A 22,594-nucleotide genomic window follows, 5' to 3' on the forward strand; every position below is an offset into this window, starting at 1 on the left:
ACCATTATTGAACAATCCATTCTATCTATGTTAGTATGAACATCTTTATAATATTTGCATAGCTTTTTAACTTAAAAAACAGGAACATTCTCTTAGGGTCAAATTACTCCCTGGCATACTACTTAGCAACCTCATGCAAAACTTCAAAAATAGTGTTCCAGAATTTTTAAAGGGTGAGTGTACCTTCCCCAACATACTTGTCGTGAAAGGACTTGGAAACCTAGCAACTACTTCCATGAGGCCAACTTTATCAGAGCAAACTTTGCTACATTTTGGAAGCATCATGCAATTACTTCTTACATAAAAATGAAATGAATCTGACACACAGAAATGGAAATGAGTGCGAACAGCCTTAAGTGCAAGGTTTTTCGCCAAGAGGACTCCTAAAGACAATTACTGAACAATAGTTACAAAAGATAGACGGACATGAATTTATAAACATATTTTAAATGAAACAAACACCCCAAATTGTTCTCTGGGCACCTCTCTGTTTATCTCATGAAATATAAATTGAAAAATACTTAACTGTGGTACAGTCCTATCACTTATTTTATCACACAATTAAGGAGAGAAAAAAATAAAAGGATGCAGATCACACATCATTTAACAAGACATAAAGTTAGCAACCCCATTACCTTTACTCTTTGTCACAGTTACCCATACTTCCTGCAGACTTTATTCTGTGCAGTCTGTCTTTGTGGCCAATGACAAGTGAAACATGGAGGCTGATTGGTTGAAGGACATGGAAGGGTATGGATGGAAAGGGGAAGAGAAGTTCCAGTCACAGTGACACGGTGATTAGGAGATGGCCAATAAAATGTCAACTTACCAGACCCAACTAAAACAAAGAAAAAGAAAACATGAAATAAATAAAAATAAAGAAACAGAAATGAAACAAAAAGTAATAAGATTTGACTTAACAATGATATTTCTTTTAAAGTAAAATAAAGAACATGTTAATATTTGACTCATACACTCCATGAATGAATATTTGTTAGCATTTTAAGTATCATCATGAATAATTTAAGAAAAATAGAAATGAATCTTAAAATCTCTAATATGATTAAATGACAGAGCTACAATGGATGATAGCTATACAATTATAAAACACTTTTCGATGACTACATTTTGGTATCAGATGACCAGGTTAGATAACTACATAAGTAATGGGTTTAAAAACATAATAAATATTAACTGCTAATTCTACACAGATTAGAAATCAAGCATCTTAATCAAAGATAAAATAGTGTTAAGTCCTACAACTCTACCATCAGATTACTTTTAAAAGGTTCATGCTACCAATGATATTCTATTAGATCTGTGTTTCTCATACTTTTGAATAAGCACATAAATCACCCTAAGACTTGCTTAAAATACAAATGATAATTCCATAGGTCAGGAGTATGACCTGAGATTTCTACCAAGCACTCATGTGCTTCTGGTCCCCAACAGTAGGTTGAGGAGCAAAGTTATTAAAAGGTGTTACACCCAAATTCCTGCAGAATTTTAATTGAGAAGACACAGAAAAATGTGAACACGTGAAAACAGGCAAAACTTTATAAACCTATCTAATAAAGTCATAATGTCATTACCTGCTCACATGGCTGAAACACTGGGCATTTTAATATAGGAAGCTCGTGTAACATACAATTTAAACACTGGAAAATGATTGTTTTGTTTTATCCTTTTAGAAACAGTGGTAATAACTGCCAAATGCAAAACTTTTCCATAAGAGCCCCATATACAGCTACAATACATTTTATTCAAATAAATCCTGTGTCTTTAAGTAAATCAAAATTAATTTGACTTGATATACATTCCTGTAGTTTATTTTTTTCGAGAAAGAGCATGGGGGAGAGGTGGAGAGCTGGGATGAGGGGAGGGAGAGAGAGAGAGAGAGAGAGAGAGAGAGAGAGAATCTTAAGTAGGCTCCACCCCCAGTGTGGAATCCGATATGGGGCTCAATCCCGTGACCCTATGATTAGGACCTGACCTAAAATCAAGAGTCAGACACTCAGCTGACTGAGCCACCCAAGTGCCCCCATTCCAATAGCATAAATACAGAAACTATGCCAAGCACTGCTTCTGTGAAATAGTATAACTGTAAAATAGTGACAGTTCAAAAACAAAACAGAACAAAACAAACAACTTCCATCAGGCTATAAACAACTTTCTCAAGTCACTTCCCAGGTTGAATCCGAAGTTACATTTCCTTAATTTGTGTGACAAAGGAAAGAGATAACACACCAGAAAGGGGTGGGGGTGCTCAAGCGCCTGATGTAATCTTAGGACACTTTGGTACAATGTATGGTCAGAAGTAGTATCTTCCAGCTGGACTTATGTTGCTTTGGTTTTGCTTTGTGGGCATGATCAATAATCTGTGCAGAAGGATAAAAATGTATGTTTTTTTTTTTAATTTTATTTATTTCTAGGAGAGAGAGAGAGAGAGAGACAGCGTGAGCAGGGAAGGGTCAGAGAGAGAGGGAGCGACAGACTCTGAAACAAGCTCCAGGCTCCGAGCTGGCAGCCAGCACAGAGCCCGACGCGGGGCCCAAACCCACGAACTGTGAGATCATGACCCAAGCTAAAGTCAGATGCTCAACCGACCAAGCCACCCAGGCGCCCCAAAAATGTATGTTTTAAACGAAATATGAAATAATTATAAAAAAGAAAAAGAAACAAAATAGAGACAAAAGTTCTCTTCCCTAGTGCTGCCACATATACAAAATTTAAAGGTAACTAAGAAACACATTTCAACATATGTTTCCTTCATGAGTAAAATAACTTGTTTTTCTTTTTCACTCTAAAGAAAAAAAATTAAGCATAATATTTCATGCACTCAGGCAAGAAAAGTTAAGGAAAAAAAAAAAGCTTTTACCCAACTTACTCAGGCATAATCACTATGCTATGTGACCCAGATTTGAAAATAGAGTGGACTGGACTTGGGAACACTTTTGAGTCCTTAAAGTTAGTGTTTTTTAAGTGACAGGAAACAATATTTAGAAACTACAAGAGACAGAACCTGAGAGACTATAGCAATAGAATTTTGTTTAAAAAAATTAAACGGTATAGAATTATCTTATGGTATAACTTGTGAAAATAAATTTAATATTAGATGGATACCATTAAAATCAAGCCTTATTTAAAGTCAAGAGACTACAGGAATGAGTCTTAAAAGATTTCCTAGTCATATTTTTAGTTATTTAAAATTGCTTAAACATCTCAAAAATATCTAATGTGTTAGAAACAAGGAAATTACTACAAAGCAGATCATTTAAAATTTAAAAAGTGTCTTTTTCCTTGCTTGTGTTACCAGCAATCAAGCCACAGGAGTTGAATTAATTTTCATCAATTAAAACCCAATGTGGTCAGTAACTTAGAGTTGATGTGTTTGCATATCATATTAATGACAAATGATAACTGGAAAATAGTTCATAAAGTTACCTAAGAACATCTAACAGAAGCTTCCAAAGCACCAGAGGTTTTTGAGGACCCTATCCTGAATGATCATTTAAGCTTTTAACAACCTTGATTGTCAGGAAACGGTGCCTCTTACCTAAATGAAAACCTGCCTGTCAGCATTTAAACCCCTTTTTATTTATTCTAATTTCTGTAAACAAATCAATGCCATTAACATCTTCCATATACAACCCCCTGAGTCACTTGAAAGAAGTCATCATCCTTAACTTTGTTTGCTCAAGAATAAATGATAGAAATTTCTTTAAGTTTTTTCTCAGATTTCCCCTTTCTCCGTATTTCTCTCAGGGACAGGTTAAAGAATTTTCTTTCCATACAGACAGCAGTGACCTTCCATACAACAATCAGGGCCTCATTATTGTCCAGTTAGTTATGTCCGAAAGAATCCGAAAAAAGGAGAGTAATTTGAATCATGTTCATTCACTATCCTCTGAAGTCTGGTTTATAGGCAGCCTCTCTCCTACACTCCCTAACTCTTGTCAACTTCTCTTCTTTCTACTTTAAAGGCTGGAAGCACCTCTACCCCAACTCCCTTTTCTTGTTAAGAAAGGAAAAGACTGTCTCCATCTCCAATAAAACAATAAAACTATAAAATGTTAGCACTGGAAGTGACCTTAGAACTTATCAGTCTAACCCTATCCTTTTTGCATGAGAAAATGGGAACCTAAATTGTTAAATACTTTTCTCAAGGTCACAGATGACTAACCAAAGACTGCCTTTCAGGCTTTTCCACTAAATTCAAGTCTGTATACATTTTCCTACTGGTTAACTGGTTTGGGGAGAAGTATATGCACTAGGGCATAAAATGAATTTGATATTACGTTTAAACTGTCATAAAATACTTAACCTAAAACTATCACCACTAAAACCATTATTACCTACATTTAAAAACTTTCTAAAGTAATTCCTCATGACACTAAAAAATCTTTTAAGAATAATTAGCTACAGTTTAAAAAAGACATAGACAACTAACAGGTAAGAAGACAGTAGGCTTAAAGCATCTTGAAAAGTTCGTCTTTTTGGGAGAGAAAGTAATGTGATCATCTGTTAAAGGTGAATAAATTTTAATCATTTCATCACATGAAGTCATTATAAACTGAAAAAATAATACTCCTTTGAAAAATAAGAACAGTATTTCTACACAATTACTTTTATGGTAAATACATTAAGTAGAAAGTAAAGCAAACTTAAAAAGTAAATATTTTAAAGAGATTAAAACTTGCTATTTTTTAAACATGGCAACATATGCAGATGACATTCCATCTTCAGTAACATATCTAAATTTTTTTTTTATATATTGGAGGAAGTTGGAAAGGGGTTAGAGATTAGAATGTGCCACAAGGCTGAGTTTATATAAAAAGCACACTGTTTCCACCTAGATTATATTTTCTGGGTGGCATGAAGGAGAGTTATATAAAGTCTAATATATAATATATAATTTGCATAATATATACAAAGTATACAATTACATAATTAAAATTTAAAATATCTGAAGACCTAAAGTATTACACATCTAATACTTTTTAAAAAAATAACAACTTTTTAAAAATGTTTGGGATAAATTAGCCTTTCTCTCTCTCTCTCTCTCTCTCTCTCACACACACACACACACACTTAGAATAAGAGAATTTCTTCCTCTTTTGAATGTGACATCAAAGGATCCCAGGTTATTGAACTACTTTAAAATCTTTTATGAATATATATTGATCAAACAATAATCTTTAGGTATAAATGAGAAGTAAGAGAAACAAAAATAGAAGCAATAAAAGAAGGAAGGAAAGAAGGAAGGGAAGGAGGGAGGGGAAGGAAGGGGAGAAGAGGGAAGGCAAAAAGGAAGAAGGGTGAAGGAGAGGAAAGGAGAGAGAGAAAGTGGGAGGATTTCTTTTATCTGCTTCTCATAAACAGGAGACAAGAGTCAGATGATAAATGTCTGAAAAAATATACAGAAGCTAGAGATTTTTTCTTCTTTTTTCTTTTTTTGACTGAGAAAAAGAGGTAGCTGTCAGATACTTAAGTCTTTAGATTAGGTCTAGTAAATACAGGGAGTAGCCAATCTTGATAACTACTTAGGCCAGAAGAGAAGAAGATAATGGGCCTAAATAATAGCATGAGTGACTTAGGGAAAGTATAGAAAAGAAGCAGTTAACAGTAAAGGTCACTGAACCATGAATTGGTTGCCAACTGTGATGTCTCCAGAGGTCTTTAAAAATGGGATTTATTTCCATTTGGCCACACAGTTTAGCTATAACTCTGTCTGGTAAAGGAATAGAGTAGTTGACTCTTAGAGTGCTTTGTATGCTATGATTTTAAGAGTATGGAAATTCAGAGGCAAAACAGGACAATGGATATATCCCTTTGGGAAATATTCCCAATATTTTCCCTTCAGATTATGTATATACAAACATGTACTCTACTAGAAAATGTCCTCAAAAATATTCTTTTCAGTTAATATTACCTTAAGTTGATGAACTATTTTATAGCTCATATGATAAACCCAAAAGATTGCAGAAATCCCAAGAAAATACTTGCATAATTAACACAGCAATATGATTTTGACACATTCACACCAAGATCTCAATTTTTGAAGCATAATAGTAAATATGTTCATGTTTATCCTTATGAGTTATATAAAGTATTAAGATTTATCTTCATTGTTAGCAATGGGCTACATAATTGTTTTGAAATGTAATGACAGTTATTTGAATCTAAAATAATTTAAGTATTCTAAACTCCTAGAACGATGCTATAAAATATGTCATGGTTAAGCAAATGTATCTATGGTACAACCAATCCTATTAGTAAACATCAGAGAAGGGCAGCTTTCTTAAATGTGCTATATGGAATTCTGCTAATCACATATACTAGTTTTCATCATTAGTAACTAAATTCTTATCAATCTTTAAATTGATGGGATTTTTTCCATTCTCTCATATGGTGCTTTTTGAATAGTAGGGCTCAATTAATAAATCTGACAGACTAGAATTGTAAATACCACATCCAGAAGGATATGAATGAATGAAGTAAAATAGTGAGTTACAGGATTCTTTGGGAAAGAGACACATTTTTATTAAAACAGAGGAACACTGAAATTTTCAAGTAATGAAGCTATCTACCTTTGAACTGACAGAACCCAGTCACTGTTATGTCGGAGAAATTATATGCATAGATACTCATGAATGATAATATCTCTAACAATTAAAAACACTAAGGATATTTTAATTTGAGGTGTGATTCCTTTTGGGGGAAAAGATGGAGTTTAACTTAAAAGCCTGTCATTATGTCTTTCAACTTTTCAGACATAAAAATGGAGTGATTAAGAGGGGCATTTTTAGAATATATTTAATAGATACATAAAATACTGTGAACTTTCCCCCTTCACTCAACCATCTTGCATTATTGGTGGATCACCGGTTCTGGAGACAATTGTGACTGTCACAACTGAAGGGGCAACTGGCGGGGAGAAGCCATGGATGCTGCTAGCCACCCTATCATGCACAAGACAGCCCCTCACAACCAAGAATGATCCAGTCTCCCATGCTAAGAGTGTGCAGGCTGAGAAACCATGCTACAGATTATCTGTTCATTTGAAAGTTTTACAGAACAGTATTGAATAATTATTCTCCCTCACATGCATACAAAGTAACTTGCAAAACATCTGATGTATCATAGATACTTGGAAATAGTTAATACTTTTCCCCTTTTCCTTTCATTTTTTAAAAAAGGCCCCACTTTTCTGAAAAGCAGTTATTAAATGGTGCAACTTCGTTATCTGCATACTAAAGAGTCTGAGATGGAAATGTAACTCCCTGGGAATCTATTGAGAATGTGTGTGTCACAGGACATAGGATCTCAGGAGCATAACTTGATAATAATATTCCCTAAATTAATTTAGAAAGCCAGAAACCTGTATCTTTCTGCTCCATCTTCTAATAATTTAGAATTCATTACCAAATTCCATAGCTTTTATTTTGTACCAATTTGTCCATTCCATTTCCGACTTTCTAGCTCTGTTGCCATCACGCTGGCCCCAGTTACTCAACAGTGCTCAACTGAACTACCGCCTTGATTTTTTTCCAATCCAATTGCACAAATATGGTCAGAGTGCTTAAACCAAAACCAAAATAAAGTAAACTGATTATAGTAAATTTTTGCTTAAAATCATTCATTATGATTCCACTGTACTTAAACTGGAGAACAAAATTGTTAACATGGTCTTGCTATGTGACTCTTCAAGGTCTTCTCATATCACCTGACCCCTTTCATCTCCCTAATGTAGCTGCATAGGCCTTCTTTCTGTCCTTGAGTATACCATGCATGATCTTCTGGTTCTGTTTATGTTGTATCTCAAGATCCCCTCCCCACCCACCCTCTGCTTTATGTATTTAATTCCTATTTACCTTAGCTGTCAGCTCCAAAAATGCATCATCCAGAAACTCCCTCTAAATTTGATGCTAAATCTTATCAGAATGCCATATATTCCCATAGCAGCCATAATCTTCCTCCCAGAGCACTTATAGCTTAAAATTACACATTTATATGATGATTCTGTACCTGCCTATCTCTCACGCTAGCCTATAGGCTCTATGAGGGTAAGCATTTAACTATTTTCTTTGCCGTTATGTCTCTAGAACTTAACAAGTTGAGAACATTACTCACATTGTAATATCTATTGAAAGGGCAAACACATGACAATAATGTTCCCACTGCCTGACTGAAAGCACTTTCTCTCTCTCTGGCATATCTATATCTTTACAAATCCACTTTTTACATTCTGCTAATACTGTTTCTATTTGTGAATATCTCTCCTCACTAGCTATAATATGAAGACAGGTTCCAGGTCTTATTTATCTGTGCACCCTTTATAGCATCCAGCATACTGTTTTGTATATAGAAAGTGCTCAAGTGTATATAGAAAGTGCCAAATTTGAAAATTTGGAAGCCTATCTTCAAATGGCATATTTCATAAAAGGTCTCGAGTTGGGGTACATAATGGTATAAAGATAAAATTACTCAACTGACCATTTAAACAAAGATCTTCTCCAGAATGAACCAGGTCTACCCCACATAAATTACATAGTCCATCTACACCTTTGCTAAGAGTCATCAGTGTCAGCTGTGTGTCAGAGCATGCACCAGAAACCCTCGTAGCAGCTCTGCAGGAAAGTGCTCAATATGCTAATTTGCAAAAGGAGGAAGTGAAGATTATGTAACTTTCTTTTTTTTTTTTAAGTTTATTTATTTATTTTTGAGAGAAAGAGAGAGAGCAAGTGGGGAAGGGCAGAGAGGGAGGGAGAGAGAAAATCCCAAGCAGGCTCTGCACTGTCAGAGCAGAGCCTGATATAAGAGCTCAAACTCACAAACCATGATATCATGACCTGAGCTGAAATCAAGAGTTGGGCGCTTAACTGATTGGGCCACTCAGGAGCTCCAAGATTAAGTAACTTTCTTAAGGTCATAACTCAGGTAAGAAATGAGGGATTGAAATTCAGGTCTATTCAGCTCTTAAAGTATTCCCTCTATCTTACTACATTGCATGACTTCTGTCTTAAAATAGTTAAACCTTACTCTAATGTAATTTTGGTTCTGTTTTGGCCCCATGACCTAAACCAAATAACTTTCAAAAAGACATTATTTATAAAGAAAATCATCAGAAAAATGAAGAGGCGACTACTAAATGGAAGAAAGTATTTGCAAATCATGAAATCATGAAAAGGGGCTAATTTCCAAAATATATAAAGAATTTATACAACCTAATAGAAAAAAATCTGGCTAAAAAATGGGCAGAAGATCTGAATAGATGTTTTCTAAAGGAGACATACAGATGACTAACCGACACATGAAAAGATAAGCAATATCACTTATCATCAGAGAAAGGCAAATTCAAACCACAGTGAGATATTCTCTCATCCTGCCAGAATGGCTATTATCAAAAAGACAAGAAATAACAACTGCCTAATCAAAAGGCAAGGATGTAAAGAAAAGGGAACCCTTGTGCACTGTTGGTGGGAATGTAAATTGGAACGTCACTATACCAAACAATATGTAGGTTCCTCAAAAAAATTAAAAATAGAACTACCATATGATTCAGGAATTCCACTTCTGTGTATTTACCCAAAGAAAACAAAAATACTAACTGGAAAATATATATGCATCCCCATGTTCACGGCAGCATTATTTATAATAGCCAGGATAAGACAGCAAACTATGTGACCAACGCTGGATGAATGGATAAATAAATGTGGTATGTATACAACGGAGTGTTATTCAGCCATAAAAAAGTAAGGAAGTTCTGTCATTTGAGACAACATGGATGAACCTTGAGGGCATTATGCTAAGTGAAATAAGTCAGAAGAAAGGTAGACAAATAGTGTATGATCTTACTTCTATATGGAATTTTTTAAAAAATATTTTTATTTATTTCTAGGAGAGAGAGAGAGAGAGACAATGAGCAGGGGAGGGTCAGAGAGAGAGGGAGGCACAGACTCTGAAGCAGGCTCCAGGCTCTGAGCTGGCAGTCAGCACAGAGCCCGACGCGGGGCTCGAACCCACGAACCGCGAGATCATGACCTAAGCGAAAGTCGGACGCTTAACCGACTAAGCCACCCAGGCGCCCCTGGAATTTAAAACAAACATACAACAAAAAAATATTAAGCTTATAGCACAGAGTGGCTGCTTGAGGCAGGGGTAAGAGGTAGAAAAAAAGATGAAGGGGGTCAAAAGGTACAAATTTCCATAAGATAAATAAGACCTGGGGATATAATATACAACAGAGCAACCATAGTTAATAATACTATATTTAAAATTTGCTAAGATTATGTATTAATAACAATAATAAGCATACACAATTTTGTATGGTGACAAAAGTTCACTAGACTTCTTATGGTGATCATCTCACAACAGGTACAAATATCAAATCATTTTGTCATATGCTTGAAACTACTATGTCTTATGTCGATTATCCTCTAATTCAAAATTATTTAAATACACAATTCATGCATTAATATATTAAATTAACATAGGTATATAAGTATTCTGCTCATATGTGAGCAGCTTTCACACATGTAGTAAGGTTATGAGGAGAAAATATATCAGGTTATATTTTATATTTTCATAGAAAATTAATGGCTCAATCTGTGGAGCCTGCATCTCTTGATCTTGGGGTTGTGAGTTCAAGCTCCAAAAATAAAAATTAAAAAAAGGAAATAAAATCTTTAGAAAAAAGAAAAACAATGTCAAAACAGCCAATTTCATTTCTGAAAAGTGATGTGATTCAACTGTTTAGGATGACTACGGTAAGTGCCAAATGCACGTAGTCAAGTATCAAATGACATGGTCACGGTTTGCTGTATAACAGACACATCTCTGACGTCAGTTTCCTCATCTGTAAAACAGACCCGAAGTAAATAATGCCTTAAGTCCCCATCCTTGTTCAATATTCAAAATGTCCTCAATGTAGCCCAGAAAGTTTAAAACTTAAGATTTATTCCCAAGAAACTTAGGACAAACTTTCTTTAATTTAGTATATTTTCAATTTAGTATATTTTGGGGAAATAGAAAGCATAAGGAAAACATAAGAGGCCCACCTCATCTCTTTACTAATGACCTAAAAGAATGCTGAGATGGCGACTCAAACATCCACAAAGTTAACTTTAAAAGCAGTTCTGTAAAATGGTCATATCTATCAGTTTTAGTCGTGCAATGCTTTAAGTTCGCACCTAACAACACTGACCACACAAAATAAATGCTCTAAAGCTAAAGCTAACTTTCACAACCATTTATGGATTTTCCCACCCTCATAAATCTGTTATAAAGCAATTACTCAGCTGTATCTTGTCTTATATCTATTTTAATATTTTCTATAGGTGTGTTTACACTGCACATTATTTATCAAGTCCTGAGAATAATAGTTTCGAAGCAAATAAAGTGTTCATGGTATTTTAATCAGTTTTGCAAACTCTAGCATGAGATTATAAAGTAGTAACTTCATATTTATACAAATATTTAGAAACAAAACGAAAAGAAGCATATTATATTTTCAAATTACTGAAATAACATTTAAAGGACACCAGCTGCCATATATTTGTAAAGTGTAATGATTCTAATGATGACCCTGATGTTTGGAATATGCTCAAATGATGTGTGAATGTACAAGAACATATACTGTTCAGCATAAATAACACAGTGCCTACCTATAAAATATTTAAAATGACAGCAAAGAATAAAAAATCAATACACAGGAATGCATAAAATATCCAATTTTCAATCATCTTGCATATTTAATTTATCACTGGGTTCAACATTTTATTTTTTTAAGGTATATTTCTTTATTTTGAGCCAGAGAGAGAGAGAGAGAGAGAGAACATGAGTGGGGGAAGGGCAGAGAGAGACAGAGAGAAAGAATCCCAAGCATGCTTGGTGCTGTCAGCACTGAGCCCAATGCAGCATTAGATCTCAGGAACACTGAGATCATGACCTGAGGTGAAATCAAGAGCCAGACGCTTAACTGACTGAGTCACCCATGGGTGCCTGGGTTTATCATTTAAAAAAAAAAGTGCCCTTAATGTCAAATAGTCAACAATTATTCTTTTTATGATTTTTGAAAAATATTTTTTTATTTTTAATTAAAGTCTACATCCAACGAGGCTCAAACTCACAACTCTGAAATCAAGAGACAGTCAGGCACCCCTGATTGTTCTCTTTTAAATAATAATTTTTTCAGGAGCACCTGGGTGGTTCAGTTGATTAAGCACCCAACTTTGGCTCAGGTCATGATACCACAGTTCATGGGTTTGAGCCTCATGTTGGACTCTGTACTGACAGCTCAGAGCCTAGAGCCTGCTTCAGACTCTGTATCTTCTTCTCTCTCTATCCCTTCCCCACTTGCTCTCTCTGTCTCTCTCAAAAAACAAACATTAAAAAATTTTAAATAAGAATTATCTCACTTTATGTCCTAATAATTCTAGATAAAATAGACTATATCAATATGAATTGCCTCACAATTAATTAACATTAAATGATACACAACATACAAGAGCACAAAATAATTCCATGTCTTAACGTTATGTGAGATTATTAGCAATGAATCTAATGTTTTAAAATGAGCTACCCATCAATGACTAGAGCAAAAAAAGTAATTTATTTCTCCAAAATGCATTCTCAGAGTGAGTAATTCAGAGGGTACAGATTCACACTACTCTATTACATATTTCCAAATAGATGCCATAATTTCAGAACGTAGGTTCCTAAAGACAGTTGCTGAGTTTTATATCCATATAGCTAGGCGACGAGAAAACCTCACCAGCTGTTTTGTAGATGAATAAATCACAGTAAAGCTCTGAAGATAATGGAAGGCCCAAGATGTGCTATTTACTCCGGTGGTGCTGTGTCATTATTTGTCACAGAATCATCTTATGTATCAATTATTTCTTGAACCTGACTGCTGTACTTATTTCTTCAAAGGCTCACTTGGCACACGCATTAAGAGAGTGTTTCCAATTCTCTGTAGGAAGGCCAGGTGGAGGATGCTTTTCCTTTGGGTTAATGTTTAAGATTTTATACCAGTTTGTTTGAAAGAACTGAAAGCAACCCAAACCTTCATGAGTAAATGAAAGAAATCTAAAAGAATGTCACATCTCCAATAGTCATTAGGGTTAAAATGGCTATTTCTGAAAGGATATGAGAACACAAGAAGTTCTTTACTTTATCCTTCCTACAAAAAAAAAAAAAAGGAAACGAATCATAGGCCATAATGCTGCTGGGTCTCAATCAAATCCAACAGTATAAAAAAAACAGCAGGAGTACAGCTTGGCGTCCTATTTACGCCACTGGATCAGACAGCTAGGCGAGGGAGGCATTCTCACAAATCACTCTCTTGTTAAATTCTGTGGTGGGACTTCATTAAACCTCTTGGCTGATGGCATTTTACTTTCAGTCGGTTCACAAAGAGCTCAGCTCGCAATACTGATTCTTTAAAAGTCTCCACTCACACATTGTCTTTCTTGGGACTGCTTTTTATAATCACAAATTTCTTGTTCTCATCAGCTCCTCAAATCTTCTATGGGTTTTTTAAATCAGTATTTTAAATACAAAACAAATGACAACACAACAAAAAACAACAAAAATGCCATGACAATCTTATAAGGGAGTCATTTTGAGTAAGACTTTGACTTAAGCATTAGAAGTAGCAATAGTTATATATAGGAGATGGTAAGTAAATACAACATTGTGATGTGTGTGTGTTTTATTTATATATGTAATATACACACATAAAATGTTCCCTACCCTCTAAAGTACTGTTTACTATAGTACTACTGATTTTACTGGACCTCTATGGATATTGCCATGGGACACGGAGAATCATTCCCCAAGGAACCAGTCTGCTATACCTTGTTAGAGTCTGGCAAATGTGTCACACACATATCAAGGCTCTCAAAGTCATCAAGTAAAGCTTTGGGGGTCTTATAATACGTGTTTCATCAAAATGTTGATGAATTCACAGTCCTTAACCAGGATCTGGGATTATCGTAAACCTACCTTGAACCTGTAAAAAGGCCCCTTGACGCTATTAGTTTTGGCTTTGACTCAAATAACCACGTTAATGGTCGGAAACAATGGACTATTATACTGCCAGCTTTTCTGAAATCAGCAATTTAAGCAAACTGTTCCAACAAATGATTTAAATGAGGTCTACATCAAAGAAAGGAAATTTAGGACTGAAGAGCCCAGTTTTTTCTTGCATTACTTCTTTGAAGCCTAGATATCATATATGAGCTCTAAAAAGTCATTATGACTCTTACACAAAGATCTCATATGCTGATAGAAAGCTGAACACAGTGAACCCTATTTGGGGAAACTACAAATTTACAAACTAGGCCTTTTTTCCTAGAGTATGTTTTTTTAAGTTTATTAAAGTTTATCCCTTGCTACTGGCAGCAAAATCCACAGTAAGCTATATTGTTTTACTTTTACTAATTTTACATTCTGAAATAATTACCTAATGGTTTATTAAAAAGATGTCACATACACATCGTATGTTACTCTGTGTGAGATTAACATGTGGTTTGGTTATCTTCAAAGTTGTATTTTACATCTCAGAAATGGTGAAATGCAAAGACTCATTTCTTTTAATGGATTATGCCTTCTGATCTATTTTCAAGACTATTATAGTTCTCAGTTATATGGAAGCTATTAGTGGAGGCCATCTATCCAATTTTTTAAATCTCCAGTTAATTGTTCCAATAAATAGACTATATTTATGAAGGTTTTCAATAATAACCCTTCTATCAGGAAATTTAGCAGCATTAAATGTACCAGGATTGATAATAATTATGTTTAAAGATCAAACAATATCATTTAAATTATGGCTCTGTTTAATCAAAAAGACCAAATTTATTATTTGGGTTGCAAACACTTACCAAACATGCATTAATTAATACAAACAAAAAGTATTTTTAACTAAACGCAGAATTTTTTATGTATTATACTTCACTGATCCATGTTGCCTGAAGAAAATAGAATAAAAATTAACATTTTAAACCACAGTTATAGAAGCCTTGTTTATTGAAAAGCGTTTATTGTGTGTCTGTATAAAGTATTTTAGGAGGCACACACACGACTCAGACCTTAACCCTTTATGCAGCTAGTGATAAACAGCTAAGAGCACTGAACCTGTATGAATTTTTTATTCTGATACATATAAAGATAGATCACTGAAGAGACCTCCCCCTAATCCTCCTCCTTCATATCACCTTCTTCTTTCATTGAGCATCTAAATGGTTCACACAATGTGCTAAGCACTTCATATTTATTAGTTCACTGAATCACCCACAGCAATCCTAGGAGGAAGACATTTTACTCCCATTTTACAAATAGGAAAAGACTGTGCAATTCCTTTTTTTTTAATGTTTATTTATTTTTGAGAGAGAGAGACAGAGCACAAGTTGCGGAGGGGCAGAGGACGAAGGAGACACAGAATCTAAAGCAGGCTCCCGGCTCTGAACTGTCAGCACAGAAACCGATTCGAGGCTTGAATTCATGAACTGTGAGATCATGACCTGAGCCAAAGTCAGATGCTTAACNGGATACATCTCAATTAATTATAAAGAGCCACAGAAAATTATCTTTGCAGAAAAAGAAAACACTAACCAAACTCTACCTCAATCATCAACCAAAATACTCAAATTTCTATGGACAAAATAAATGTTACTGAGAATCTGATCCATTTTTAAATGTTTTGGAAGGAGCTGATGAGAAAAACAGTCATAACAACAATTGCTTTTGCATAAGCACTTCATAATCCTCAAACCACTTTTGTGAGCATGTAAGTAATTTGTTAATTATCTTATTTTATTTCCTATCAGCTCATTGATGTTTGCATGATATGTGTATTTATTTTTCAACAAATGAGAACACTGAAACTCAGACAAACTGAGTGACTCTCCCAGAATCCCGCAGCTGGTATATATCAGTGCAACCCTTGACTCATCCACACAGATGTGACGTCAGCACCAAGGATGCCCCGAAGACTGAGAAGACAAACTGAAGAAAGTCTTCCTCTAAGGAACTCAGAGCCATGTGAGCAAACACTGAAATGCAGTAAGGGCAGTACAGAGCACCAGCAGGTGCATCAAAGGGGATCCCTGAGCTGCACTTGGCTGAGGCCTGTGTGCCAAGCTTCCTTGAGGATGCTTACCTGCACTGAGTCTAAGGAAGGAGGGATTAGCACGTAGAAGACCAGGCAGGTAGTGGATAGGGCATTTAGGACCATGGGACCAACATAAAGAAAAGCCCAGAGGTAAGCCACATGGTGACGGTGCAGGAAACAAACCTGTAAACAATGGAGTGCTCCTTCACTGAAGGGAGTGGCGAGAGGGGACCGGATGGCCAAAAGGAGCACTATTAAGTATGTTGGATCATACCCTGGAATGGTGGAACCATGACAATGTTCAGATTTGTGCTCTAGATGGATGAACCTGTTGTTCGAAGAATGGGTCCCATGGTGCAAGATGGAGGCAAGGACACTGGTTAGAAATTAACAGACGACAAAGGCCTGAATGAAAACAGTGATGCAAAGGTGGGAGAGGTGGTTGGAGGGTTAAGAAATATTTAAATGGCAGAAATAAGTAGGATTCCATGATGACTGACACGGAGAAATGCGAGAACAAGGCATGACCCCCCACCCCTTAGCTATCTACTGGCGTGTATCTGCAGGCTGCCCTGGTCTCCTGGGCAGAGAATAGGATGGAATTCACTTTCTGCCTCCTACTCTGCTCCCATTTTCACTGCATCACTATTATTTCCTACAAATTAATACTCACACTCTGGGTTCACAGAAACCTGAAAGCTTAGACAAACCTCTGACAGCTGCTTCTTGTTTTACTGAAACTTATAACTGCTCTCCAATTCCTAGTTCATTGGAACATGAAGTAGAGGTCAATCATAAACTGTAGTGCCTGAGATATTTCAGCAAAGCTGCCTGTTTGAAGCATGTGGTTCACCAGCAGCAAGGAGAGAGACTCGAGGAAACGTCCCATTAGCAGCAATTAAGTCAGGCAAAAGACAGCGTGGGCCTTTTTTTTTCTGCCTTTGTGTCTTCCTGGTCTCATGTCAATCTCAGACTTTAAGGCTCAGTCTTCTAGAAGCTGTCAGTCGCTAATCAATCCTAATGAGAAAGCACTCTGTTCCTTCATTGCATAGTAGGCATAAATACTTATGGGAAGCACCAGACAAATAACGAGTTTTCAGAATAGAATGCACATCCTTTTGAAGATTCATTTGAATATTCCTACTGTGCACCAACAATAAATTAAAGTTGCAACATCATTCATGATATATTTTATCATTAAGAAAATAAAACAGGTGATGAAATTGAGAGAATGGAGTCATTTCACATCAAAGGAAGACAAAATGGACAAGCACTTATTAGAAAAGAGCTGGGATTTCATAGAAATCCCACTCATCTGGGAACAGAGCATCACCTGGTTTAGAGATATTTGGCATCTGCCTTTTTTTTTTTTTTTTTTAACAGAGCTGCTGCTGAAAGGGCAGAAAAGCAACTGTTTCTTGAGCTTCGAAGAATAACTGGTCCCTGTGAGCGGCCTGCAGAGGAGTGCAGTGAGGTGTGAAGTAAGATCTAAATGTCCAGCTTCCTGTCGGACTGGCCCAGCACTAGGGGCTAAGAGAAAAGAGGGGACTAAGTGTCTCTTTAGTTCCCATTGTAAGACAGACAAACAAAAGTGGGATTAGATTTTCTTAATGGTCCAACTCACCAAAGATAAAATGTGATTGCTTGGGGAATGGCTGGGGTATGGAAGTCTGTTTTCAGTCTGGTTTCCTGTGACAGACACAGTGATGGGAACATGATCATTCTAGTGACAGAGTCACAAATTCACTTTGGAAATAAAATTGTGATAGTAATAATAGCTGCTTTATCTACAACACTGCAAAGGGAGTGGAAAGATTGATAATGCCCTCCAGTTTGCCTTGTTTAAGCAACGAGCATCACTGAAGCAAAGAATCAGACAGACTTTTAGAGGCAGAGCACAGACTTGGAACTGGGAGAAATTTGGAGTTTAACTAAACTCTGTGTGGCCTCATCCTCCGTCTTTCCCTCTGGATAGCACTCCTCAAAAATGGAATTATTTAAAAAGCTATCAACATGACTGTCTTCATAAACATATCATTACTAATTTCAAAGGTTTGTTATTAATACTGTAGTAAATAAAATTATCTTTCTTCCTTTATTTTTCATTTTGTGTGTTGAAGCTGTATCCACCATGCTTTTCATAAAAGCTAACCAAAGGGGGGAGGGGAACTCACTTTTTTAATTGACCATGAATTGGTTCACAAATAAAAATCAGTAAGAAATGTAACATAGTTATCATGTGATTTCAAGAACTTCAAGGTTCACCTGGCAAGCATCTAACAGATGCCTAATACGTAGGTCTAGATTACGATAGTAAAATAATATGAAACAAACCTGTGATCATTCTCAGAATACCAACCAGGGGCATAAATTTTAGTCCTTTCAATGGCACACTATTTAGAAACCTGGCAGGGAGCCTCTCTGCATCTATTTTGTTCTGGTTAGATTTTATATTTTATAGGTATGTTACAACATATGAAATGGTTATTAATACCACAGTATATATCTTTTGCCTTAAAAGATGGAGTCATCATACAACATAAAACACAAGTCCACAAAAGAATTCATTCCTACCAAGACAGAGCCCACATTCCTAACACTTGTCAAAAGGAGACATTAAAGTGCAAATACAACAATGCAATCAATCAAAACTGAGATGACATTAAAAAGATGCCTGATTTTTTGTGTGTATTTTAGGTTCACAAAGAGAATTCCTGAGGAGGTGTGGAGACGTTATACACATGGAAGGAGAGAGTAGGGGCAGACACACATTAAGTATAAACATAATAACAATGATGTTAGCTTGAATTTATAGGTAACAAAAGTTAAATTATTCCAGAGAAGAAGAGAATATTAGATTAACCAAATTTTCTGTTAACTGAGAGTTAAGTAGAAACACTTTTCTGTTGTAATCATTGCAAACCGTATTATTTCACCATTATTATTGGCCATATAATATATATCTATTATTTTTCAAAAAGTCAAATTACTGCAGAGTCTTTGCATTCCATTCTGACAATCAGTTTCAATGATATACCGAAACTGACATGTAAGTTAAAGGAATCTGGATATTCTTTCTGAAGAATTGCCTAAATATTTATGCAGCCCGGAATGCACATATTTTTAATTGAAAACTCTTTTTTTAATTTTTGAAAAGTTTATGTATTAATTTTGAAAGAGAGAGGGCAGGGAGGGGCAGAGTGAGAGGGAGAGAGAACCTCAAGCAGGCTCCGCACTGCCAGCATAGAGTCTGACATAGCACTCGAATCCACAAACCCTGAGATCATAAGCCAAAATCAAGTCAGATGCTCAATTGACTGAACCACCCAGGGGCCCCGAAAACTTAATATTGACAAATTTCATTACTATTTGCCTCTTTCAAGAGTAAAATAAAATCTGCTACGTTGTAAATAATCAATGTTTTGAATTTGGCTCCATAATTTCGTATTTGGCCTGTTCAAGAAGAAGTAATGCATCCAATGTCACATTAAGATATGTATGTGGTACAGGTCTCAAGAGTGCTGTTACTTGCTAATAACAGGGTGTGACCTCATATTGTATTCATGGCTTGACTGATTAATTGAGGCTTCCAAGTGGTCATAAAGAGGAATAAGTAGTTTTTGAGAATATCTGCTCATGGATCATCTTACTAGTCTTAGAAAGAATTACCAGGAAACACCCTATTTTAAGCAAAGGTAACCTGAGAATCCAAATGATTAGAAAACATAACAACAATAACAATCCCTTGAACATAAAATGTAATCTTTTTGATCATTTCGATCATCAGATGGTCATTATTTTCATTAATGTATCTAATTATTTCGCAAAACTCCAATGTAAGTCTAGCAATAGAGCTTTGTTAGCACGTACACACAAAACCCCATTTACCAAAAAAGACAATAAAGTTGGTTTTGTAATGAAAATGTAATATTTTATATTTGAGAAGAGTTTTGAATAATTTTTACATCATAAATTATGAAGACTACATTAACAGTTCAATTTCTCAATTACAATAGCAGAGAGTGAACAATCCTGTCTAGAATTATCTGGACAGTACTAAATAAGCAATAATTATTAAAAGTAAGCAATAAAGCTATCAATATGAATTGATATGAACTAATATGAATACAATGCTCCTTAGTTACAAAATATTTACTCTGTAAGACAATTTTTTATATATAATTTAATTTAATCCTTATAAAGGCTCTGAGGTTGGTACTACCATACCCATTTTACACATGGAGTGACTGAGGTTCAAGAAGTTTAAATCACTTTTTCTAGGTCACACAGTTAGTAAATGAAAGAAACTGCTAAATTCTGACTCCAATGTCTATGCTCTTAGTTATACAATTCTTTGTCATACATTACTTCCAACTCTGATAAAACCCAATCTCTAAAGAAAAATTTTAAAGTCCTTTATTTTTTCTTTCAGTTCAAGTAAGTCTTCATTCCAGGGATTCATGAACTTGCTTGTTTAAAATAAAAAATAAAGGGGCACTCGGCCAAATCAGTTGGTAGAGCATGCGACTCTTGATCTTGGGGTCATGACTTAAAGCCCCATGTTGGGCATAGAGCTTACTTAAAAAAATAAACCAAAAAATGAATACATAAAATGAAATAACAACTTCCCGTGTTCAGACCCAGATCTCTTGAATCAGCTTTTCCAAGGGCATTTCAGGTAAGTGGTATATTTAATAAGATTCAATAAGTTTAGATCTGTAAGTTCAAATACACTCAGATAACAACCTTCAGATCACAGACCACTAGAAAGCCATCATTAGATGGCAGTATCTTCAAATTTGATCCAATGGAACCTAACTGTTAGCATTCAGAATCAAAGCCACCAGTAGCTGCCTCAATTTCCTGCAGGATGTCCCTGTGATATTTTTACCACTGAAGCAGAAGGTTGGAGTCCATATTCATATTTCAAACTGTAACAAGTATTTATTGGATAATTTGTTTACTATATGTCCAATATGATGCTAAGTGCCATGAAGACTACACAAGTACAAGAAAACTCTTAGAAGGAATACCTAAAGAAATATATACAGGTAGAGTTGCCAAGAAAGCAGAATTGTGGTTTCAAGAAAAAGAAAATGGAAAATAAGAAGTGCTTCTCATATCAAGTTTACTTTTTAACATTAGAACTAATCGTATCTGTTCTAGGGGTGAAAATATAATGGTCACCCATATTTAAGAGTGCCCTCACCCAGTAATTTCTGTCTGGAGCACAAAGTTTTGTTGCCTGACATCCTCCCAAAATTAAATATTTATTGTATGAGGGTAATGGAAAAGAGGCTTATTTTTGAGCCCATACTGACTCCAGTAGTGCCTGACCCACAAATAAAATATAGAAATCAAGAACTACACTACTGAATATCTTATTATAATTGTTTCCTGCTATCAGAGTCATTTCAAATTACTTTCCTTTGTAGTAAGTAGTATTTTTCTGTATTCAATCTCAACTGAAGGAAAAAAAAAATACAACTTCTCAAGTTTCCTTTGAAAAGTCTGTTGTTGTTGTTTTTTTAATTAGTTATCTTCTACAGTTGGGGATCATGTTACTTTCTTTGGCATTTTATGCATATTATTCTAGAATGTTAAAGATATTTTCACAGTGATGTTAATATCCATATTTTATTTTAATATTTAAATAAAAGAATGGCTTCACAGCATTATACAGATCTTTCATAAGTTTACAGAAGACCCAATGCAGTTGAGGTAAACTATTCTAAATTCCCAAAGTAGTTTCTGGATTTGATCATTTGTACCCAATTTCCATTGAAATTCAGGCTCAGGGAGTAAGAATTCCATACGGAAAACTTAAGGCTGAATTAGCTTTGCATTCAGTTTAAAATTGCAGGAAGAAAAAAAAATTAATAAAATTACTGGAAGAAAGTCTATTTTGATTTCAGTGTCCACTCTAGGCACAGCAAAATGGCTCTTATTAATAAAAGCATCAGACTCCCAAGGCAAAAGACTTCAAAACATAAAGTGAAACAGATTTCTTTGACTAACGTGATACACTAATCAACCTCCCTGTCACAACTGCCTAAAGAGAGACACACCTTTTCATGTCTTGTCTTCATCCTGGGCTCCTTTCACTCCCTCTGGTGGGCTTTTGAACTGGGATTTGACATCTCTTAAATTTGTGCTTTTTCTAAACGTAAAGGGGTTTCCTTTTCTTACAGTTTTAGTCTTACATGGAGCTCAAGTCTAACTTAGATTAAAGAGAAGTAGTCTAGGCCTTAGAAATTCAATGTTTGTTCTTGATCTTTTCTTTTCCCTTTTTTTCTTTTGTTTTTATGAGGTTGAGCTAAAAACCCCAAAGTGGGACATAATGGCTTTACAGACAGAAAGAAAATATTCTTTATTCTTTTTTTTTTTTTTTTAACTGTAAAAAGCCCACAAGGCTCCTTTACAGAAAGCCTATAGTAGAAGCACTTCTCAAAAGGCACCTTTTTCTTCATAATA

At 35.2% G+C, this 22,594-nt stretch overlaps 1 protein-coding gene across 1 annotated transcript in view; it reads right to left on the reverse strand.

The window, feature by feature from the left end:
- ROBO1 (roundabout guidance receptor 1) overlaps window positions 1-22,594 on the reverse strand; it is a 405,997-nt gene that overhangs the window by 86,126 nt on the left and 297,277 nt on the right. Inside the window, exon 7 of the mRNA XM_077750042.1 lies at window positions 830-838. Within this exon, the coding sequence (XP_077606168.1) occupies window positions 830-838 (9 nt within the window). The remainder of the gene's footprint in view (window positions 1-829; window positions 839-22,594) is intronic.

This window comes from Crocuta crocuta, unplaced genomic scaffold (assembly GCF_008692635.1).
Source record: "Crocuta crocuta isolate KB4526 unplaced genomic scaffold, BGI_CrCroc_1.0 scaffold545, whole genome shotgun sequence".
In the NCBI taxonomy this organism is placed as follows: domain Eukaryota; kingdom Metazoa; phylum Chordata; class Mammalia; order Carnivora; family Hyaenidae; genus Crocuta; species Crocuta crocuta.